Source organism: Sciurus vulgaris (assembly GCF_902686455.1).
Source record: "Sciurus vulgaris genome assembly, chromosome: X".
NCBI lineage: Eukaryota > Metazoa > Chordata > Mammalia > Rodentia > Sciuridae > Sciurus > Sciurus vulgaris.
In genome coordinates, this window is record NC_136471.1 from 613,020 (window position 1) to 638,835 (window position 25,816).

General features: G+C 34.7%; 1 protein-coding gene and 1 long non-coding RNA gene across 2 annotated transcripts in view; both read left to right on the forward strand.

Annotated features, from left to right (window-relative positions):
• Positions 1–14,745, forward strand: part of CLIC2 (chloride intracellular channel 2) — a 58,115-nt gene extending 43,370 nt beyond the window's left edge. The window contains exons 4-6 of the mRNA XM_079124557.1: positions 4,627–4,733; positions 5,339–5,520; positions 6,178–14,745. Coding sequence (XP_078980683.1) covers positions 4,627–4,733; positions 5,339–5,520; positions 6,178–6,339 — 451 coding nt within the window. The 3' untranslated portion in view covers positions 6,340–14,745. The remainder of the gene's footprint in view (positions 1–4,626; positions 4,734–5,338; positions 5,521–6,177) is intronic.
• LOC306651769 overlaps positions 1–14,790 on the forward strand; it is a 100,478-nt gene extending 85,688 nt beyond the window's left edge. Inside the window, exon 2 of the long non-coding RNA XR_013761200.1 lies at positions 12,796–14,790. This is a non-coding gene — a long non-coding RNA (uncharacterized lncRNA). The remainder of the gene's footprint in view (positions 1–12,795) is intronic.
• Positions 14,791–25,816: the final 11,026 nt, after the last annotated feature.

A 25,816-nucleotide genomic window follows, 5' to 3' on the forward strand; every position in this document is an offset into this window, starting at 1 on the left:
ATATTTTATTAACAATTTTGACATCTGTGTTCATCAGAGATATTGTTCTGTATTTTTCTTTCCTTGATATGTATATCTGGTTTTGTTATCAGGGTTATACTGGCTTCATAGAATGTATTTGGGAGTGTTCCCCTTTCAATTTCATGGAATAATTTAATTCTGGTGGTAATTCTTCTTTAAAGGTCTGGAAGAACTCAACTGAGAATCTGGTCCTGAGCTTTTCTTTGTAGACTTTTAGTTGCTATTTCAATTTTATTACTTGATATTGACTCATTTAGGTTTTCTATTATCTTCCTAGTTCAATTTGAGCAGGTCATATATTCTGGAAATTTGTCAATGTCTTCTAGATTTCCCAGTATTAGAATATAAATTTTCAAAATAGTTTATGGTCCTCTGGATTTCATAAGGGTCTGTGGTAATACCTCCTTTTTCATCTCTAATTTTGTTAATTTGGGTCTGCTTTCTCATTCTTTTGGTTAGTTTGGTTAAGGGTTTATTGATCTTACTTGTCTTTCAAAGAACTCTTTTTTGCATTGATCCTGTGTATTTTTTTTAAATTTTCAATGCCATTAATTTCAACTCTGATCTTAATTATTTCCTGTATTCTACTTATTTTTTGATTAGTTTGTTATTCCTTTTCTAAGGCCTTAAGGCAGATTTATTTGGGATCCATTTTTTTTTTTGAGGGGGTACTGGAAATTGAACCTAGGGGTGCTTAACCACTGAGCTACATCCCCAGCCCTTCTTTTTTATTTTTTATTTTGAGACAGGATCTCACTAAGTTGCTTAGGGCCTCACAAACTTGCTGAGGCTGGCTTTGAACTTGTGATCCCTTTGCCCTAGCCTCCTGAGTTGCTGGGATTACAAGTGTGTACCATCACACCCAACTCTACTTTTTAATGTAGACTCAGTGTTATAAATTTTCCTCTTAGTACTGCTTTCATACTAAGTATGATACGTTATATATCTGTTCTCAGTTGCTTCCAAGAATTTCTTGATTTCTTCTCCCATTTCTTCTTTGATCCATTCTTCATTTAAAGGATTATTGCTCAATCTTCATGTGTTTGGTTTCTATTCTATTTCTTAATGTTGATTTCTAGCTTCATTATGATCTGATAGGATGCACAGGATTATACAGATTTTTTTGGTATTTGCTAATGCTCACATTGTGATATAGAATATATTGTTTTAAAAAATGTTCCATGAGCCAAGAAGGTAAATTCTTCTGTTTTGGGACAAAATAGTCTGTAGATCCATTTTTTTATAGTATTTAGGTCAGAAATATCTTTATTGGTTTAATGCTTTGATGATTTTCTTTGGTGATAAGGGTGGATTGAAAACACCCAGTAATATTGTATTGTGTCTGTCTGAGATTTAATGTTAAGGAACTTTTTTATGTAATTGGGTGCTCTGACATTTGGGGTAAATATATTTACTATCATACCTTTTTCTTGGATTGTTCCCTTTACCAGGATGTATCTGTCTTTTCTGATTAATTTTTGCTTGAAATTTAATTTGTCAGACATGAGAATAATTACTCCTGCTTTTTTTTTAAACTCTTTTTGAATTGGAATATTCTTTCCATCCTTTTACCTTCAGACTATGGGTGTCTTTGCCTATAAGTCTTGCAGACAGCATAGAGTTGAATCTTGTTTTTTGATCCATTCTCCTAAATCTGTGTTTTTTAATTGAGGAGTCAAGACCATTTACATTCAGTGTTGTTATGAATAGGTGTTTGTTATTTCCTGCTATTTTGGTTTCTTTGCTACATTTAATTCTATCTTGATTTTCACTTAGTTTCTCTTCTAATGAGTGTCCATCTGTTTGGGAGCTTTTGGGTTTGTTTCTGAGTTCTTCTGTTTGCCTTTAAATATTCTTTGTAGTTCTGGCTTAGTGGTGAATGCTTCTTAGTGAATTATTTTAGTTTATCCTTGTTGTGGAAAGTTTTTATTTTTACATCAATTTTAAAGATGGCTTTGCTGGATATAGTAAGCTTGTCTGGCAAATTTTTAGAGCTTTTAGTACCTCATTCCAGATCCTCCTTATTTTTAGGGTCTGAGTTGAGAAGTCAGAAGTGAACCTTATTGATTTGTCTCTAAACGTGGCCTGGTGTTTCAGTCTTACAACTTTTGATACTATATGTTAGGCATTTTGATTATGGTGTGTTTTGAAAAGGTTTTTTCGGATCTAGTGTGTTTCAGTTCCTGTATGCATCTTTTATGTGGATGTTTATCTCATTTCTATCATGGGGAAATTTTTCTGATATCATCTCATTGAAAATATTCTTAATACCTTTGACCTGTACCTGTATGTTTTCTTCTTTCCCAGTGACTCTAAGATATAATCTCTCAATGTTATCCCAGAGTTCTTATATATTCTGGTCATATTGTATCTTTTTTCCCTTTATTGTATATTATGTATTCAAGTTGATATATGTTGTCTTCAAGGACTGGAATTCTGTTTTCTTCAAAATATAATCTATGTTAGTAATGCTTTCAAGTGAATTTTTAATTTGATCTATTGTATCTTTCACTTCCAGAAAGAATGTGTTAGAGATTTTTCCCCTGAGCTACCACCACTGCTGCTGTTGGTGGCCAAGCTGGCACATCTCTAACATGTTATTTCTTATATTATGCTCAAGTTTCTGACTTTCTGTGTGTCCATGTTTCCTTTCACAGTTCAGTATTAAGTTTCAGTGAGTTCCCTTAATTACCCACCTCTCTGAGAAGCAGTTTACTGCTTTATAAGTTGGGTACTGAGGAACTGCTGGGAAGTGCATCCTTCCTCTAATCTGCATCTTCTCTCTACAAAATGTAAATTCTTTTAGATGATGAAAAATACCAAGGAGAACAATAAAAGAAAGGAAGAAAGTAGTGGGTGTTAGGAACAGGAGAAGGGTTCCAGTGTTACAGAGAAGGTCCTGGAGTAGGAGTTAGTCAGGTGTATTTGAAGAAGGTCGGTGAGTGAGAGATAAGAGCAGACAAGTAAGATGTGATCCAATCACGTCAGTCCTTATAGACCACTGTAAGGAATTGGGCTGTGAATCTGAGCGAGATGAGGTTATTGCAGAGTAATGAACATAGAGGAGACATGATATGATTTACATTTTATTTTAACATGATTGCTCTGGTTACAGATGGAGAGTATTCCAGAGGTATGACAGACAAGCATGGGAATGGGGAGAAGCTATTACAGTAATACAGGGTTTGGACTAGTCAGGGACAATGGAATTGGTGAGAAGTGGACAGATTCTGGGTAAATTTTGAAAGGTGAGCTGACTGTAATTGCTGATGGGTCAAATGTATTGTTGAAGGGAAATAGATAAATCAAGGAAGATACCTAAGTTTCAGCCTGACCATTTCTAGTTGCCAATAAGGTTTTTTTTGTAAACAGGATTGATTTTTAACCTTTATTTTTATTGTGTACATTGAAGTTGTAAAAACATGATGTTTTCATATACATAGTGAAGTGATTACTACTGCAAAAATTAACATATCCATCACCTCACATAGTTTGTTTTTTGTTGTTGTTGTTGTTTTTGTTTACTGGGGATTGAACCCAGAGGCGCTGAACCACTGACCCACATCCCCAGCCTTTTTATTTTTATTTTGAGACAGGGTCTTGCTGTTTCTCAGGGCCTCACTAAGTTGCTGAGGCTGGCTTTGAACTTATGATCCTCCATCCTCAGCCTCCCAAACTGCTGGGATTACAGGTGTGCGCCACAGCTCATAGTTACATATTTTGTGTGATACAAGTACCTACTCTCTTAGCAAACACTGTTAACTATAAACTTGGAATTATACATTATATTTCTAGACTTATTCATCGTACATTACTGCAACTTTATCCCCTTTGAGTAACATGTATTTCCTATTCCCCATGCCATCACCCTAATAACATGTTATACTCCCTGTTTCAATGCATGTGACTTTTTTAGATACCACACACAAACAAGAGCATACAGTATTTTTCTTTCTGGGATTGATTTATTTCACTCAGTATAATGTGCTCTGGTTCATTTATGTAGTTGCAAATGGCAGGGTCTCTTCTTTTTTAAGACTGAATGATATTCCATTTCATGTATATACCACAATTTATTTATTTAGTCATAGATGCATCAATGGATTCTTAGGTTGCTTCCATATCATAACCTTTGTGACTAATGCTGCAATGAACATCAGAGTGCAGATATCTCTACAAGGTGCTTGTTTTGTGTTGAATCCTTCTTCTGCATCTATTCATGATAATATAGGTTTTATTTAATTTGTTAGTGTGGTTAATTACATTATTACATAATTTCGTTTGATTATGGTAAATGAAATTTGTATTACAAAGAGGAGTATATCTTGACAACTTTTTTCCCCATTATCTCCATCCTCTTCATTCCTTTATTTGCTTTATAAATCATCAAATTTAAAACTATATTTTCTACTACTTATCTTTGAATATATGTTGGGTTTTTTCCATATCTTGTAACAAATGGCCTTTAAAATATATGTATGGGAAATTTACCACCACTTTAAACATTGTTGCTACAGGTAAATAAACTTTGAATTATAGTCACTAATTTCCCAGTAAACTAGTGAACATAGAGTGAATGATTGTTCCCTTGTGTTTCTTTTTAAGGTATCCTCACCTGAGTCCCAAGTACAAGGAATCCTTTGATGTGGGCTGTAACCTCTTTGCCAAATTCTCTGCATACATTAAGAATACACAAAAGGAGGCAAATAAGAGTAAGATTTCTTTCTTTAAATCTCTATTTTTCTCCTTCTCACTCAGCTAAAATAGGATTTTCCTGAATATATAGCATATATTGGGTAACAGCTTATTCTTCCTCTCAGTTTTTATTCTCTCCTCTGAAATTCCCTTGCATAAAGTTTTATTAGATTTATAATCAAAGATTAATATAGCAATTACCAACTTAGCTCAATTAAAGCATTGGCATGCCAAGTATGAACTACCTGAATCTTTAAGAATCCTTAAACTATAGGATCTACCATTTCCCACAAACATTTTTGAACAAATTTACTATCCTCTGAGTCAGGAAAATTTTATCTCCTCTTCCACTTTCTGACTCTTCTGTTGGATAACATATATTGTTTTTCTTTGACTCTCCTACCACTTCACCTGCACAAGAAAAATCCAATATATTTCTACTCACCATTTGATCTGTGTCTCACCATTGAATATTTGAGCATTCTATATAGTTAAGTCAATATTCAAGAGCCAGTGTTAGCTATGTATATAAACGGAAATGTCTAAATTGTGAAAAGCATATTTAAAGTGTATATATGAGGATAATACATTTATAAGTAACTTAATGACTTAATTACCTCAGATTTTGAAAAATCTCTGCTCAGAGAGTTTAAACGTCTTGATGACTACTTAAACACCCCACTTCTGGATGAAATTGATCCAGACAATGCTGAGGAACTCAGAGTTTCCAGAAGATTGTTCTTGGATGGGGATCAGCTAACACTGGCTGACTGCAGCTTGTTACCCAAACTGAACATTATTAAAGTAAGTGTTTATAGGGGAGGCTACAATAGTATGGGAGGGGTTTGTGAGTTGCTATCACGAAGTATCCTTTCTCCCTTAATATAAAAGATTCATAATGATATCCTCTGGAACATTCTTGTTTCTTCCTAAATCAAAAGGTGTTTTTACTATCTTGTCTACAGAACAAGAATAATAATACCATCCTTTTCACACAATTTTCAAGAGAAAATTCAATAAATTAAAGTATGAAAAAATACTTGGAATAGTGCGTTAGATCATAGCAAGTGAAAAACATATTATAATTTGATAATTTAATCATTAATTTAACAAATATTTTTGAAGAGAACTTTCACAGAATTTACTGTGTTATATGCCTGACGAAGTACATGAAAATGACATAATCAGGACCCTAATAAGCTCTTAGTCTAGTGAGGGTGAAATGCTCTCCTTTTCTGTGTCCCCTTCTTGTAAATGTTTTCATAATCAAATATAGCCTCAAAATAAACATGATCCAATCATTTAGTGTTGCCTACATTTGTAGACAAAATATTAAAATAGTAAATTCGAGAGTATTTAAGTTTATAATACTTGATTTTCGAGATGTTTTTCTATACAATAGTCACATTACTGATGCTTTTTACGACCAACTTCTTTTTACACTTTTTTACAAAATTGTAGGTTGCTGCCAAGAAATACCGTGACTTTGACATTCCAGCAGAATTCTCAGGAGTCTGGCGCTATCTCCACAATGCCTATGCTCGTGAAGAATTTACCCACACTTGCCCCGAAGACAAAGAAATTGAAAACACCTATGCAAGTGTAGCTAAACAGAAGAGTTAAAATAGCTCCTTCAGGAGAAAAAGCTATATTTGTTATCACATTTCACTTTCTGCTTCATTAGAAAAATTTTGAGAAATAAGAATATGAAAAACAGTATTTCCTCTATCCAACCCATTTATGAAAAAGAACTCTATTTTCTGTATCTAAGTAACCATAAAAAATGTGTTCATTCTGCATTTTACAGATCTTCACATTTTCGGTTCATTTTTATTTATTCCTATGACAAACCATGGCAACCTTGACTGACATGGAAAGTATCAAGATAATTTTATGTTTTTATTAGTTTCATGTGCACATAAGTTTATGACATGAATAATAAGATCAGAGAGTGAACATATCAGAGAAGCAAATTCTTTTTAGCTGTAGATGGACACGATATCTTTATTTACTTATTTTTATGTGGTGCTGAAGATCGAACCCAGTGCCTCACATGTGCCAGGTAAGTGCTCTACCACTGAGCCCCAACCCCAGCCCAGAGAAGCAAATTCTAAAAGAATTATTTTTTTAAATCACTAAAGAGACCAAAATCAATTGGTCCTTGAACTGCTTTCAAAACCTAAAAATATGACGACCTCAGAGATCAGACTGTCTTTGTGACCAGATTATATTATTGTTAAATGAGCAAGTATTCATTTGATAAAATATAATTCTTAAAAAACAAGCTCAGAAGCAAATATATAGCAAAGCTGCAAAGTCAATTGGATCTTTCAGTCAGAAAGGAAACTAAGAAAGTTGGCTTACCAAAGAGAAGTCTTGTTGCCATTTGTAAAAAGACAAAGTACTCAGTCCTTAGAGGATGAGCACAAAATTCTCTATAGAATTTTAAATGTATTATATGTATTGAGATTCCTGTTATATATGTCACATGTTAAAGTACTGTCTAGTTATTCAAGTCTGGAAACAAAAGCTGAACTTAACTCTTGCTCCTTCAAAGTTCCCTTATGCTTTCAACACAAGCTAAACTGCATCTTCCAAAAAGGAAAACTGAGGAAGAATGACAGCAAGTTTGAGGGCAGCCCCAGAAACTTAGCAAGACCTGTCTCTAAATAAAAATGAAAAGGACTGGGGATGTAACTCAGTGGTAGAGTAACCCAGGTTTGATCGCTGATATGAAGAGGGGGAAAAGGAAAACACAGGGATAGAGTTTAGATAAAAGTTAAATGAAGTAGTATTTTAATAGGTTCCAAGAAAAATAAGGCAATGAGTGAAGAGTTAACACTAAGCTTAGGGATAGAAATGGCCCAAAATTCTGTGAGTGAACGCAAATTTATGTCATATGACCTCTTTGCTGAAAGACTTCTGATCTGAGAGATTGTACCTTGTCTGGATGGCGGGGCTGTAGCTTTTCTGAACAGCTCAGATCTTTCTATGTCAGTAACATGATTTTTAAAGTAAAGTTTAAGATCTACGATTTTAAAGAACAATGCTTCTCAGTACCACACCCTGAAATTTATTAACCGAAGCCATTTGTACAGATTTAAAGTATGCCACAACTAAGCTCCAGCATATAACAAGATGAACATTTGTGACAAGTAAGTGCTTACTCAATTTCATAAGTACTAATATATCTCAGAATTACCCTCTTAGACAAAAGGATAATTACCTTTTTTGAAGGCTGAATGGGGCTGCCAGGACCAAAGGAAATGGACCTCGCTTCCTATTATCTTCTTAGCTGACATCAATAAATTTTAATTCAGTAATTATTAGTTGAGTTAGTGTTATTAATTATTATTTTGTTATACTCACAACAGCTCTATGAAGTATGTAAAATCACAATTCTCAAATGTTGTCATTTACTTAGGAGAGAACCAGCAGGAAGAAGTTCTCTATTGAACTATAAACTCATAAGAACATATCTATTTCTGCATATTTACATTTCTAAGCTTATAGGTCTCCAAATCATCTATGACTTCATCAGTTTTGAATTTTTAGTCAAATACAGTAGGACAGAAAAGTTACATTCTCTAATGAGAGTCTGATAAATTCAATCAAGCTTATTAGAAAATACTCTAGTATGACTCCAAAATGAAAGAAAGCCTAACTAGAGATATAGCTCAGCTAGTAGAGTGCTTGCTTCTAAAGGCACAAGGTCCTGGGTTCAATCCCCAGCACCACGAAACAAGATGAAAAAAAGCACTAGTTTGTATTTTTCTAAGTCCTGGATAACGATTTTTATTACAAACATAGTTTTAAAAATTATTCAAAGTTTAGATATAAGATAACATAGACTCAGAAAGATTCAGTCATTATTTTTATTTTTGCTAGTGAAAATTAACTTTAAACAAGTTACATATGCAGCCTAATTTCACTCATTTAGTTAGCGATAGAGTTGTAATTGCGATTATTCTATGACATTTAGTCATAGAATTTTCTGCCTCACAAAATACAGTTTGATAATGGAGACAGGCAATTAGACATGCAATCACAATATATGTATTATGAAAAGGCTTAGTACATTCTTAGGTGTTCATTTCTGTTCTCTTTCCTTTTCCCCCTCCTCACATTGGAATCTCCACCCTCTCCCTTATCTTTTTTCACTGCTGTTCTGTCTTTGGACTGACCCTAGGCTTCAGACTCCTCTTCACTACTTTCTTTTGTACTGCCCTACTTCTCTCCAGACCTCAATGATAGTTCTCATCCTCATCCCTCCTTAATGGCATAGCTGTAGGACCCTGACAGGCTCTCTCTCTTCCTAGATTATGGCACAGGGTCATTTCTTCCTCCAAATTTTAGGACTCTCCCTTAGAACTCTCTAAGCTGTCTCCAGTTTCCTGGCATTTTGTTGAATCTGCTCCTTGAACATGTCCAGCGTCAAAAGGGTGTTACTTGTGTGCCACAAGGATAGGAGACCTTACTCAATGCTTGCCTTGTCTTTTCCTTCATCTTTTCTGTCAGTTGCCTCAGGATCTATTAATCTCTCTGCAAGCCAACTAACTATTACTAATCCATTTATAATGGATTCTAGTTTTTTTAAATGGTGGGAAAACATCAGGCGCTCTCAGGGTAAGGCTTCCCATAGCCTCCATTATTTTGCAGCATTCTGTCCTTAATGGCTCATGGCTTGGAGAAATGTGAAGGACCTCATCTGGCATGTGGAGGTCCAATAGTTACAATGCTCACAGATGTACATTAAGACAATAGGGTAAGGAATCTCCAGGTGGAGACCCAATGGAAGATACAGTGCAGTAACAATGCTTAAGGCCAGAATTCCATCAGTTCACATGCTGAAAGGGATAGAGGGACACCTCACCCTCTAACATACTCTTTGTCTTCTCTTCCAGATGGGTAACTACATGTCCATACTCCAAGAGTCAGTTCTCAGCTACATCTTTAGAAATTGGGATAAGTTTAACCCCCAAACCCATAAAAAATATGCTTTGTCTTCTTTCCTTTGTCTTTCTTGAGAAATACTTTCTTTTCTGCTTCTCATGTCTTCAATTTCTTTCTTCAATGTTCTATAGTTTTCATTGTAGAGGTCTTTCACCTCCTTGGTTAGATTTATTCCTAGGTATTTTTTGAGAGTACTGTGAATGGGATGGTTTTCCTGACTTCTTCCTCAGAAGATTCATTGTTGGTATATAGGAAAGCTATTGATTTTTGTATGTTGACCTCATAACATGTTTCTTTCCCAAATTTGTTTATTAGCCCTAGCAGTCTTTGGGTGGAGTTTTTTGATCTAGGTATAGAATCATATCATCTGCAAACAATGATAATTTGATTTTTCCTTTCCTATTTTTATCCCTTTTATTTCCTTCTCTTGCTTAATTGCTCCAGCTAGTACTTCTAGCACTCTTGGTGTGGTGAGAATGGACATCCCTGTCTTGTCCCAGATTTTAAGGGAAAAGCTTTTAGTTTTTCCCCATTCACTATGATGTTGGCTTGGGGTTTGTCATATATAACCTTTATGATGTTCAAGTAGGTTCCCTCTATCCCTTGTTTCTTCAGTGCTCTTATGAATGGGTACTAAATTATGTCTTCTTAATATGTTGTTGGATATGATTTGCAAATTTTTACTAAGCATCTTTGCTTCTAAGTTCATCAGGGATATTGGCCTGTAGTTTTCTTTCTTTGATGTGTCCTTATCTGGTTTTGATATAACATGACACTGGCTTTTTAGGACTAATTTGGAAGTGTTTCACCACTTTCTATTTCAAGGAATAATTTGAGGAGCATTGGGATTAGTTCTTGTTTAAAGGTCTGGTAGGATTCCAACAATAATCCATCTGGTCCTGGACTTTCCTTTGTTGGAAGGCTTTTAATTGGTGTTTCAAATTCATTACTTGAGAGACAAATATCATTACCTATGTACATGTATGAGTACATGAATGGTGTGAATCTACAGTGTGTACAACCATAGGAATTAAGAGTTGTACCCCATTTGGGTACAATGAATCAAAATACATTCTGTAAAAATTAAAAAAAAAATAAACCCATAGCAAAAAAAAAATTCTGAAACAACAATAGGCTAATATACACTTATCAGGAAGAAAAATGTTCTGGTCTCTGAAAGCCTCTTCTAAATATATGTGTTCTATGAATGCATAGGTGTGGGCTGGAAGGGATAGGACAAAGGGTTTTTAAAAAAAAAATTCATTGATTTATAATTAACATATTACACATATTTAAAGCATAGAATTTTATAATTACTGATGTATGTATGCACTTTTAAAACCACCAGCACAGTAGAGTGAATAGGTCAAAAACATCCATTGTGGGACTGGGGAGATATCTCAGTCGTAGAGTGCTTGCCTTGCAAGCACAAGGCCCTGGGTTTGATCCCCAGCACCGCAAAAAAAAAAAAATTAATAAATAAAAAACATTCGTTGCTTGATATTATTCTGTTTAGGTTTTCTATATTTTCCTAGTTCAATTTGGGTTGCTCATATATGTTTAAAATTGTGTCCATTTATTCTAGGTTTTCCAACTTATTACAGTATAAGTTTTCAAAATAGTCTCTAATGATCCTCTGGATTTCTGTAATGTTTGTGGTTATTTCTCCTTTATTTATCTCTCATTTTATTAATTTGGGTCTTCTCTCAGTTTCCTTAGGTTAGTTAGGCTAAGGGTTTATCATTCTTGTTTATCTTTTCATAGAACCATCTTATTTCAGTGATCCTTGTATTGCTTTTTTATTCTTCATTTCATTGATTTCAGTTCTGCTCTTATTTGCTTCTAATTGGTTTTGGTTTACTTTCTTCTTATTTTTCATAAGTGTTGAGATATATCATTAGGTTGCTTAATTTGGATCTTTCTGATTTTCTTAGGTAGGCACTCATAAGATTTCCTCTTAGGACCACCATGTTCTAGAGGTTCTGATATATTACTTTACTATTATCATGTTTTAAATTTCTACTGGGATTTCTTCTACCACCAACTCATCATTCAAAAGTGTATTGTTGGGCTGGGGAGATAGCTCAGTTGGTAGAGTGCTTGCCTTGCAAGCACAAGGCCCTGGATTCAATCCCCAGCACCGCAAAAAAAAAAGTGTATTGTTCAATCTCCATTGGTTCACAGAGTTTCTGTAGTTTTTGTGTGTATGTGTTGATTTCTAATTTCATTTATTATGATCAGATAATATGCAAGAAATTACATTCTTTTTTGTATTAGGTAAGAGTTGCTTTATGGTCTTAAATATTGTCTGGTTTAGAGAAAATTCCACAAGCAACTGAGATTAAAGCAAATTTGGCTCTTTTTGGATGAAATATTCTATAGATATCTGTTAAGTCCATTTTATTTATAATATTTTTAAGTCTGAACAGTCTATACTGAATTTATGTCGGGATGACCTATCTATTGGTGAGAAATCACACAGTTTTATTGTACTGGAGTCTGAGCCTTTAACTGGAGTAGTATCTGTTTTATGTAATTATGTGTACCAATGTTTGGGGCATAAATATTTACTATAATTGTATCTTCTTGTTTGATTGTTCCCTTTGCCAGTATGACATGACCTTCTTTGACTCTTCTGATTAATTTTGGCTTGAAGTTGGCTTTGTTGGATATGAGAGTCACTACTTCTGCTGGTTTTCAGGCTCAATTTGCAAAGTATATCAATTTCCATCCTTTCACTTTCAGCCTGTGGCTATCTTTGCCTGTAAGGTGAGCGTCTTATAAACAACATATAGTTTGGTCTTGTATTTTAACCCATTCTTTCAGCCTGTGTCTTTTAATTGGAAAGCTGAGACCATTTATGTTCAATGTTACTATGGAGAGATGTTTATCAACTCCTGCCATTTTGGTTTATTTATCATGTTTAATTTTGTCCTCTTATTCATTTGATTAGCTACTCTTCAAATGAGATTTTTTTCATTTGAAAGTGTTGGTTTGTTTTTATTTATTTTGTGCATTTTGTTTCTTTAAGTATTTTTTGTAGTGCCTGCTTAGTAGTCATGAATTCTTTTAGTTTCTGTTGTCTTGAAAGATGTCTTTTATTTCATCTTTAATTATGAAGGATAGCCCTGCTTGGTATAGCAATCTTGTTAGTTATTTTCTGAAAGGGCTTGGAACACATCATCCCAAGTCCTCCTGGATTTTAGAAGTTGTGCCAAGAAATATGAAGTAATTCTAATTGGCTTCCCTCTAAATGTGACCTGGTGTTTTCTCTTGAAGCTTTTAAAATCCTGTCATTGTTCTTTATGTTAAGTATTTTAGTTAAAATGTGCAGTGGAGAGGTTCTTTTTTTATCTTGTGTATTTGGGGTTTTGAATGCATACTGAATATCAATGTCCATCTCATTCTCAAGATTTAGAAAATTTTGTTATTATTTCTCTAAAGAGGTTATCCATGCCTTTAGCCTACATCTGGCATCCCTCAAAATTCCAGTGATTCTTAAATTTGGTTTCTTAATGTTGTCCTAAATTCATGTATATTTTGGTAATGGTTAATTGTTTTCTAATACTATCTGAATCTTCAAGTCTGGCACTTGTCTTTCAACTCTGAGATTCTGTCTTCGGTATGGTCCACTTTATTAGAGACACTTTTAAGTGAATATTTTATTTGATTTATTGTGTCTTTAATTTCTAAAATTTTTGTTTTGTTCTTTTCAATATCTCTATCTCCTATTAAATTTCTCACTCATATCCTGTATTGACTTCCTTAATTAATTCAGTTGTTTTTCTGTGTGCTCTTGGAATGCATTGATCATTTTTATAATCATTCTTTTGAATTCTTTTCTGGTATTGCATTCACTTCAATATCTTTGATGTCAGTTTTTGGTGAATCATGAACTTTAGCAGGTGTCATATTGCCTTACATTTTCATATTTCTTGTATTGATGTGTTGGGTTATATGCATGTGTTGGAATGGATTGGTCTTCCTCTCTTACTTGTGGGTCTTTTAAGGCACAGCCTTCACTTGCCAATGTGTTCTGGGACATCCAGTAGTTGTAAATTTTTCAATATATTTCCAAATGGGTTTTTCAGTATAGTTTCTCTGCTAGTTTTTGGTGATGATTAGTGCATTTTGATACAGTATACATTGTGTCAGAGCTTAAGGATTCCACTTTCCCTGTAGATCTCAAAAGAATGGGGTCCTTCTTGTGAATCTGGAAATTATGTTTTATAGAGTATGATATGTGGGGGTACATGCTCTATGGCTGCTCTTCTTCACTAAACAACTCTGTCTATTCTAAACGCATAAGGGAATGATGTATACCGAAACCCCTCATAGGCGTGGTGTCCACAGTCTTCATATTCATTCTCTGTGTTTTTGCTGTAGGAGTAGATGTCTGTGAGTGGGACCTGAGGGTCCCCCTAGATGTTTCTATTTTGACCTGATCATAAGTTTTGGATTTTTCTTGTTTCTTTTTCTTTTTTTTGTATTAAAGAATGAAGTCGGTGCTAAATTTGTGTGTGGAGCAAGGTGCACTGTCTCTTGGCTGGGTTTAGCTCAGCAGCAGTCTCTGCCCTGTGAGCTTGTAGTTCCCTAGACTCCCAGCACCCCATGGAAAAGCCAGTAGCAACAACAGAAGCAAACTATACAGTATTAAAATAAGTACCCGGTGCCTACAATGACATCTAAAACACTAATTACCACAAAACAGGAATAGTAGGGTCAGCAGTTGCCAACAGCAAAAATAATAAGAATCTGTGGATTAGATCTGGCATTAAACAGCAGGTCAATTATACCATCCACAGTACTAATAACTGCAAAAGCATGAATGGTAGGGGAAAGAATTATATAAATTAAATAGTTCTAGGAGATGGCAAAATACAGTTCATTAACAAAAGAAAATGTGATAGGAAGTTAGAATAGAGTTTACAATGTTCAAAATATTAACAATGCAGAAGAGATGTAGCTAGGTGATGGCTATAAAGGAGGAGAAAATAAATAACAAAGTAAGTAAACAGAGAGAAAGAGAAGACAAAAGAATTTGGCTATTAGAAGAAGAAAGAAAAGAAAGAAAAATGAGAGAAGCAATCAAAAACAAAAATGAAATAAAATAAACAAAACACCAACACTTAAATAAGAAGACAAATAACTCATAAAAAAGTTAAAATGAGAAAAAAGAAACATATATATGTATAAACATATATATTTAAGCAAAGATTTTGTACTTTATTAAGTACAAAAAACAAAGATTTTTTACTTTTTAAGATAATTTCTCAAATTTTCTGATGTCTTTATTAGGTTTTTGTGTCATTTTGTTTTGGAGAGGTTTGGACTTCATTTTCTGTTTGTTGTTTGATTTTTGTGGTACTGGTGATTGAACCCAGGGCATTCTGTCACTGATCTACATCCCCAGCCCTTTTATCTTTTTATTTTGTGACAGGGTTTTGCTATTTTGGAGGCTAGCCTCTAACAACTTACAATCCTTCCTCAGCTCCAGAGACTGTAGGATTACAAGCATGCACCACTTCGCATGGCTTCATTAGGTTTTTTCATTACTTAAAGCTAAGTAAGCTTCATTTAATTTTACCCAAGTTCATACTACTCAAGAACACTCCCAATTTAAAAAAAAAAAAACAAAAAACTCTCTACGGTCTTTATGTCCTCACTATTAAAAATACCTTGGTTGTTAAGGCAGAGGACTTAAAGAGAAATAGTTCTTTAACAGGGCTTGTCCTCAATATAAGTTAAAGTAGAAAAACATGGCTTGAAATGAAATCTCATATTTTCACTAACCAAGTTTTAAATTTGACCTTTGGGATTTTAAACAACAGAGACAAGACAGAAAAACTAAAAATCCCAAGGGGGATGCACACAGGCATAAGGAAAAGCCCAAATACTAGTTTTAGCATTGGCCAATAGGCCTCTGTGGCTTTAGACTTACACAAAGTCTCCATATGAAAAAAAGGAGGAATATCTTGAGACTTGAAGGCTGCTATCATTACAGAAAGCCTAAACAGTGAAATAAGAATGACCCAAAAAGGGTTCACCCACACCCGCATTGTGCCCCTTCTGCAAAGATGGAAGTGGGACTATCTTGGCTGGCCTCAGTAGTTCATGTTTCTTCCTTTCATTAAAAACAGCAATACAGCCAAGCATAGTGGCATATGCCTGTTATCCCAGTGGCTTGGAGGCTGAGGCAGGAGGACCTCGAGTTCAAAGCCAGCCTCAGCAACTTAGGGAAACCCTAAGCAACTTGGTGAGATCCTGTCTCTAAATAAAATATAAAAAAGGCTGGGGATGTGGCTCAGTGGTCAAGTGCCCCTGAACTCAATTGCCAGTGCCCAAAAAACAAACAAACAAAAATCCCCAGAAACACCTGTGATATGCCCCATCCATGGTGGACCACAACAAGTGAAGCAAGATGATCGGGTCAAATGGAGAAAATGGAGGCCGATTTTGGTCTGGGAATTTGGAAACTGCCCTTGGGGAGATTGGAAAGTTCATGTCTCCAGAGCCCTTTGATGGGTCAAGATTACCTGCCTATACGACCCTTCCCAAAAGGTTAATGAAGCAACTCTTGAGCAGACAGGGAGTTGCTAATTAATGCCCTCTGGGCTGCTGCTCCCTTCCTGCCCAGTACTCCACCTTGGCCCTTCCCGCTTCCCACCTTCTGGCAACCCCACCAGCATCTGCCAGTTACTATACAGGATAGTGGGAAATGAACAAGATAAGGGAGAAGAATGCAGGAGAACAAAGGAAACTAGATATATAAAAGGGACAGGACTGCCGCATCCCACAGATTCCACCTTTGGGGCCCCTTCTTCCTCCTGGGAGAAGTCTATTTAATATACTTTAAATAATGCTTCTTTCTACTCTACACTTGCCTTGGCATTTCTCTGGTGTTATACACCAACATCTGAAGAAGCAGGACTCATCAAGGTAACCAGTGATATCAAAACGACAATAATACTAGTCCCAAAACACCAATTTAAATCCTGTCCTTGGTCATACAGGAAGACTTGTATTAGACCTCTATTTACAGAAGTTTTCCTCCATGCTTAGGCTACCTTTTGCATACAGTCTTTTCCCTGTGCAGAAACTTAGGGTAACCTCACATCAAGTCACTACAACCTGATCATCAAAATTGCACATAAGCACAAGCATTGATACTTCATAGATAACAGACTCCTCACAGTTACAATAGTCATTTCTGCTTGGAATGGTGCTCTGGCAGTGCTACATCCTTGTTTAGCCAGCTCTTTTATGTCGCCTCCTGCACAATATGATTGCAGACCTCTTTACAGATCATCCCACCACACACTCATTGACACCTTTCATTACAAGTTTCTCTGTGAGGCACCCAAAAACACCAGATAAATTAACATTCCTTGCCTGGCCCTCTTGCCAGCCACCACTCTCACCACTTCTTACCATTATGAGTACCAACACCCCCAATTCCAGTGAATATATACAGACATGGCTCATGACTAGATGTCCCTCCAACTTCTCAGGACCCTATCTCCTCTGCAGGACAAATGCATACCTCTGCCTTTCCTCCAAATTAAGAGGAGTCTGTATCCTGGCTTTTGTTGTTCCTAAAGTAGACATAGCCACTTCCTTTGCTCCCATCCCCTTATCTACTTCACCCCTACTCCATACCAAGTGGTATCTCATCCTTATTCCCTTATTGGTGGTAAGGAGAAATATTGGAGAATGCTATTGGCCAAAATATTATTAAACCCGGGGGCATAACCACTGAGCCATATCCCCAGCCCTATTTTTTTGTGTGTGTGTTTTATTTAGAGACGGGGTCTCACTGAGTTGCTTAGCACCTCACTTTTGCTAAGGCTGGTTTTGAGCTGGCGATCCTCCTGCCTCAGTCTCCTGGCTGCTGGGATTATAGGCATGAACCACTGTGCCTGGCAACAAGTACACTTATAAATGCTTATCCTATTTATAGAAAACCTATTTACTCATTTTAACAGTTATTCTCAGATTATACATGAAAACCAAGGAAGGCACAAGAATTGGAAAAGAAATAAAACTATTTACATATAAAGTACTGATAACAGCAAAGTAGAACAGTTGCAACAGAGGGCATATATGGTCTCATCAATTCACACTGATGTTTATCACACTGAAAAATCACAGTGATGGAACTGTTTCAGATATCACATAAATTGATATATTGTGACATTTAATTTTATATTTTTTTACCAGTGGATATCCATCATATCAAACCAAAGGAAAATAGAGAAAATCAGACTTCAAATGTTGAAATTTCAAGGCAGAATGGATAGTGGATTTCTTAGCTGTCAAATTAGATGGCAAAGTAATGTATTTTTGTATTTATTATGTGATGACACTATAGCTGTCAAAGGAATACGATTTACATTAACATGACCAAACTGAAAACTCATTACAATATTCCTAACTCATAGGTAAACAACAGACAGAAATATTCGAACACTTAAATTGTAATATTTCATCACAGTATAACTTCTCCACAAAAGATTTTTTTAAATTAAGAGGTTTAAATCAAAATATGCTATTTAGGCAGTATATTTGCTAGTCAAATGAGAAAATGAGGGGTAAAAGGAACTGATAAAAGAAACTTTTGGGGGCTGACATGTGGCTCAGTGGTAGAGCACTTGCCTCACACATGTAAGGCACTGGGCTAGATCCTCAGAACTGCATTAAAAAATAAATAAAATAAAGGTCTAAAATTTTTTAAAAGAATTCAAAGTAACTTTGGAAAAACTTTTCACAAAAAACATGACTAAAGACAAATAAAACTGTACATAAACACTATTCTTATTGAAAAAGTTGTTTCTCAAGGAGATATGGATAAACAATTATGAAACAATCACAGGTGTATGCTAAAAATGAAAAATACGTAAATGTATACAGTGAATGTGAAGAGTCAATTTTTTCACTATTGGAGAAGTTCCATGTAAAGGGAGGAAGGATAGGCTGAATTATGTGGGATATGTTAAATTCAGAGACATCAGTATGTACTCATTTTTAGCTTAGTATTATTAGAGAAAAATAGATATGAAAATAATTATATGTGTATATAGTATAGGACTAGCCCTGAGTCCTGAGAAAGCCCCAGTACCAACAGCAAACCCAGTGCCAAGATCTTCTCCAAGAAAAGAAGTCAGGGGTCCTTGGAGAAATGGCTGTTTCTAGGACTAGGGTATGGAAAATACAAGATGAGCAAGTACCGAAAAGTACAAAGGAGAGAGAAGAGTCATTCTGAAAGATCTCCCAATGACCAAAGCTGGAACAGTTTGAGAAATAAAATAAATACCACATATTGGATTATAACCCAGTGTATAAAACCTTTAGAAACTATCACAAACCAGAGGAGGCTAAAAAGACATGAAGAATAAGTATAATATGGTATGTAGATGGGGGTCTCAGAAAAAAAAAAGTCACTTGGTAAAAATTAATGAAATAAAGTGGGAATTTTAGTTGATATTAATATGTCAATGTTGCTTCCTCACTTTTTACAAATGTACCAGGGTCACATAAGATGTTAAGTAAACAAAACAGAACAAAACTTGGGTGAGGACACAAAACTGTCTGTGCTATGCTAATGACTGTTGTAAATGTAAAATTATTCCAAATTTGAAAGTTTATTTTAATTAAAAACACTATGTTCACAGATTGATATCAGTATTTGACACTAACTGTTTAAACTGTATTTTCAAAAATGAAATGTGTGATGTCTTATTACAGATCAATATTAACAGATGGACATTTGAATTGATTTTGATGGTAGTAACCACTAATTAACCAAAATGTTATACAAGAGTTGTGATCTCAGTAGTAGACCTATAGCACCAAAAATTGTATTCCATTATTGTATTTTGAATTTATTTTACTAATCAGCTTTCTATTACTGTACCAAACGTGAGATAATTTACTTAAAAAGATTAAAGGCTTATTTTAGCACACAGTTTTGGAAGTTTTAGTCATAACTGATTGACCCCATTGCTTTTGGACCTGCGCCAATGCAGCATATCATGATGGGGAGCAGAGAAAACTGTTCACCTCGTGGTCAACATGTGAAAAAGAGAAAGAAGAAATGGTGCAGCACCACTATCTCTTTCAAGGCATGCCCCCAATAAACTGGAAGATCTCCCACTAAGTCCCACTTCTTAGAGTTTCCACCACCTCCTAATAGTGCCAAACTGGAGACCAACTTTTAATGCTTGGGTCTTTGGTGGACATTCCAAATCCAAACTATAGTATTCATCATTAAAAATTTTGTTCAACCACAAGAATGGAATCCTAACTAGAATAAGTTACACTCCATGTATGTATACTATATGAAAATACACTCTACTGTCATATATATACATATACACATATATATACACACACATATATATACACAACACATTTTAAAAGGACCAGGATAAAAAAAATTGTGGTCATTGTTTTATTCTTTTATGTAAATCTACATAATCTCAATTTTGCCTCTTAATCCATCAAATTTAAAATATTTACTTTCTAGTTCTTTGCAGAAGAAGATTGCCAACTCCTGCAGAATTGCCAACCCCTAGAGAATTGATGATAAAACAACATTTTTTAAAAAGTTCTTTAGAGGGCTTACTCAGAGTACTTCTCTGAATGGTAATTACCTGCCTTCTTTTTCCAGTCCCTGGGAAAACAAGGAACTCAGTTGATGCCCCTTTCTAAATGGGTGAGTTCTATTCCAATGTCATCTCTGCCTAAGGCTGGTTGGTCAATTTCCATAACAGTTTTGATATTAACAGCTTTTTCATGGCGAAAGTATTTATGTATTCAGCATTCATATTCTACAAAGAACTTGCTAAGATCCATAATAGTAAATGTAAAAGATTCATTTGGGGCCAGGTGTGGTGACCCATGCCTGTAATCCCAGTGGCTTGGGAAGCTGAGGCAGGAGGATCACAAGTTCAAAGCCAGCCTCAGCAACAGTGAGGCACTAGTTCTCTAAATAAAATACAAAATAGTGCTGGGGATGTGGCTCAGTGGTTGAATGCCTCTGAGTTCAATCCTTGGTACCAAACAAACAAGAAAACATTCATTTTGGATCACTATATTCCAATAATGAATATTAGCATTCATCTTTCCATTATTAAGCTGATCCAAATAGGAAATTCCTCCCTCAACACTCATGAGATTTTATTTGAAAAAAATTACCATGTCAAAAGAAAAAATAAAATTACTATACAGAAATCAATACCCTTCATATCTTTGAAGAGTGATGAGTTAAAGGACAAGATAGTAAACACAATTTACAATGGTAGTAAAGGTGACATATTTAGGAATAAACAACAGGAAAGCTTAAACACTACTAAAAGACCAAAGTGAAGAGTTGCAATGGACCTACCATTTGACCCAGCTATCCCACTCCTTGGCCTATTTCCAAAGGACTTAAAATCAGCACACTACAGAGATACAGCCACATCCATGTTCATAGCTGCTCAATTCACAATAGCCAGACTAGATGCCCAAACTAGATGCCCTTCAGTTGATGAGTGGATAAAGAAATTGTGGCATGTATATACAATGGAATATTACTCCGCCATAATGATAAAATTATGGCATTTGCAGGCAAATGGATGAAATTGGAGAATATCATGCTAAGTGAGATAAGCCAATCTCAAAAAACCAAAGGCAGAATGATATCGCTGATAAGCAGATGATGACACATAATGGGGGGTGGGAAGGAGGCAAGAATGGAGGAAGGAGGGACTGTATAGAGGGAAAAGAGAAGTGGGAGGGGTGGGGGGAAGGGAAAAATAACAGAATGAATCAAACACCATTACTCTATGTAGATATATGATTACACAAATGGTATGCCTCTACTTCATGTACAAACAGAGAAACAACATGTATCCCATTTGTTTACAATTTAAAAAAAGAGTTGCATATACGGAAAGGTTTCCTTTTTTCTTAGATAGGATGAAATATGTCATTTTTCCCTAATTGAAAATGTAAATGTGTTGCAGATTAAAGGTTAATATTTCTAATATAAAACAAATCTCTTAAGAATGAGAGACAAAGGATCAAAAATCCAATTCAAAATCACACATTTTTCTCAATATATCTTTTTAAAAATATTTTATTTAGTTGTAGATGGACACAATATCTTTATTTTATTTATTTGTTTTCACGTAGTGCTGAGGATGGAATCCAGTGCCTCACATGTGCTACAAGCACTCTACCACTGAGCTACAACCCCAGCCCAACTTTTCAGTATATAGTTATTAAGTCAAAAAAACATAACTCAGGAGAGTGCATACCACAGTATCTTCTTGTAAAAAAATAAAGGAAAAGAAATGAATACAAACATGGCTATTTGAACAGAAAGAAACAGAAGAAATAAACAAAAGAATGTGGTTACCTACAAGAGGCCAAGTGAAAGGAGTGGAGAAGAGGGGGTGTTTTAGCCTCTTTGTGTACTCCTTTTAGTAATAGTGACATTTATAATCATGTTAATGTTCTACATATCAAAAAGAAAAGATAAAATCAAGAAGGATAGGAGAAAAATAATCCTAAAACTACATGAAAACGAATAAATCCAACTGTATTTCAAGTGATTAACAATCATATTCAAAGGGGGAAAAAACTAATCCTAGTATTTTTATTTCATTTTCTTTGAGGTTTTTGTTTTTTGTTTTGTTTTGTTTTTGGTATTGGAGATTTAACCCAGGGGGTTTAACCACTCAGCCACATCCCCAGTCCTTTTTATTTTTTTACTTAGAGACAGGGTCTCCCTAAGTTACTTAGGACCTCACTGAGTTGCTGAGGCTGCCTTTGAATTTGTGATCCTCCTGCTTCAGCCTCCGGAGCTGCTGGGATTACAGGTGTGTGCTACTACACCCACCACTTCACCACTTCCAGTATTTTTCAAGTACAGTCCAGTTGGCTGTCTAGTCTCAACCTAAAGAATAAAGCAACAGCAAAATGCCTTGAACTCTAACTATGCTTGGTTTTTAAAAGGATATAAGACTATCAATTCTGAAATTATTTTGTGAGGCTTTTTTTAATTGTTAAGAAAAAAGACTACTTGGACTGATGAACATGTTTGAAATTGGTCGCAGTATTTGCCAAAGAAAAATGATAAAATTCTATAAACAAGTCACAGTATATTAACCAAAGGAATAAAACATTAAATATACTTCAGATTCTAAAGTTTTAGAATATTTGACATGAAGATTTATTGATTATAGAAGGGAAATTTCCTCAATAACTATTTATTATAGAGTGGATAATTTCCTCATTAAAAGACACACATAGAATGGAAGGTTCATAAAGGCAGGAATATTTGTTAGAAGAGTGAATGGATAATATAAATTAATATTTGAATAAATGGAAGATGGTTAATATAATAAGATGAGGAGAGTATAATTGGCTATTCACCTGAAAAATATAAAGTTAAAATCCTTCCTCAAATGCAAAAATACATTTCCAAATGGATGAAAGATTTTAACTGTAAAAACATACTTATAAATGAAGATAATAGAGGAGAATACTTTGATTAAAATAAAATGGGGTTATGGCCAGGGGTGTAGCTCAGTGCAACAGTGTTTGCCTAGCATGTATAAGACCCCAGGTTCCATCTTCAGCACCACAAACGTTTTTTTAAATTAAGTGAGTTTAGGAAGTTCTTCCTCAACAAGCTAAAAAATAGTAATGATAAGCAGAGCATAAATTTCACATTTAAGCAAAATATAAAGTATTTTTAATATTTAAACAACTACCATTATTTAAAATTCATAATATAAATCATGGACTTGGAGAAAATATTTTCAATCCATGGAACAGAGAAATAGATAAATTCCTTCTATACAAACAGGCACTACAAATGAGTAAGGCAGGATGGACTTCCAGCACGAGAGCTTTAAACTCATGAAAGTTATTTTTTAAACAGTCATTGAAGGGCTGGGGTTGTAGCTCGGTGGCAGAGTGCTTGCCTAGCATGTGTGGGGCACTGGGTTCACTTCTCAGCATCATAAATAAATAAATAAACAAAAAAAATGTAAAGCCTCTGGAAATGGTACTAAGGGCAAAACTCAAATAAAGATATACCCAGGCTGTGGTTGCAGCTCAGTGGTAGAGCACTTGCCCAGCATGTGTGAGACCCTGGGTTCCATCCTCAGCACCACGTAAAAATAAATAAAATAAAATGACAGTATAAAAAAAGAAATTCCCATTCAAAAAAATCTACAACAAATTGACCCCCCCAACCAAGACTATTCTCCCACTTTCCCATTCAGCCTTTGCAAGTCCCTGTGTCCAATCCCTAATACCACAAAATAAACAAATGACATTCTATTGATATAATGAAAACAAAAATCACATGATAATCTCATGCAGAAAAGCACTTGACAGAATCATAAGTAATACACTAAAAATAACTATTAGGACTAATTAACAATTTCAGCAAGGGTGGATGATATAAAATCAATATACAAAAAACAATAGTATTTCATACACTTGCAATAAGCAACCAAAAGTGAAATTAAGAAAACAATTTCCTTCATAATAACATCAAAAATAGGATACTTAGGAATAACTTAGCTAAAGAAAGTACAAGATTTACATACCTGAACTATAAAACATTCTCAGAAAACTTAAATAAATGTAAAGATATATTATGTTCATTCATTGGAAGATTTAATTTGGGAGGAGACACAAGTCTCCAAATTGGTGTAAAGAGTTAATGCAATCTCAATCAACATTCTAGCTGCCTTAATTGTGGAAATTGACAAGCTGATCTTAAAATTCTTAAAATTGTGAAATTGCAATGGGGCCCCAAATCTTGTAAAGGAAGAATACAGTAGGAGGTCTTACACTTTCAATTTCAAAAATTAACATAAGTGACAATAGTCAAGATAGTGTTGTACTGGCATCACAGTAGACATCTAGAACAATGCAATAAAATTGAGAGTCCAGAAATAAGCCCAACTATCTATGGTCAATTGATTTTCAACAAGAGTGTCAAAATCACTCAACAGAGGAGGAATTGTCTCTCCAAGAAAAGGTGATGGGACAACTGGATTTCCATATACTAAAGAATGAACCTGGATCCCTCTTATATCATATAAAAAGTAATTCAGAATGGATCATACACCTAAATGTAGGAGCTAAAATGAAACACTTCTGAGAACAAAGCATAGGAGTAAATTTTCATGACCTTGGACAACTACTTAGACATGACCCAAGAAGCAAATGCAACAAAATGAAAATGACAGGTGCTCCTCAGGTTGCAATGGAGTTATGTCCCAACAGGTTTAGCATAAATTGAAAATAACATGCCAAAAATGCACCTATCATAGTGAACATCATAGATTAGTAAAACAGAAGACTATAGAGTATCACTGTTTCCTCTCATAATCACATGACTGACTGGAATCTGTGGTTCACTGTCCCTGCCCAGAATTGAAGATACTCTCTCAAATATCTATATTATATTTTGTTAGCTCATGAAAATATTAAAATTCAAAATTTGAAGTACATTTTGTACTTTTGAAGAAAATATGAAGAATGGTACCATTTTTGTTCCATCATAAAGTAAAAAAAAAGGGCTGGGGATATTAACTCAGTTGGTAGAGTGCTTGCCTCACAAGCACAAGGCCCTGGGTTCAATCCCCAGTGCCGCAAAATAAATAAATAAATAAATAAATAAATAAATAAATAAATAAAGTTAAAAAAAAAAAAACCTAAGTTGACACATCATAAGTTGGGGACCAAATGTAAATAAATTTTTCTTCATCAAAATTTAAAGCTTTGTGTTTCAAAACACAGCCTCAAGAAAGTGAAAAAAAGAACATACATAATGGAAGAAAATAGCTGTAATAATATATCTGATAAGGGACTTTTATTGATAGTACATAATTTTTATAACTCAATAATAAAAAGATGACTATTCAACATTTTTCCAGACAAAAAATACAAATGACCAATAAGAATGTAAAAATACGCTTGACATCCATCAATCATTAGGAAAATGCAAATCAAAATGAGAAAGTACTTCACACCCACTAGAATGGTTAGACTGAAAAAGTCAGGTAATAACAAGTGGTGAAAAGAATACAATTGCAAATGGGAATGTAAAATGGTGCAACCACTGTATACAACAAAG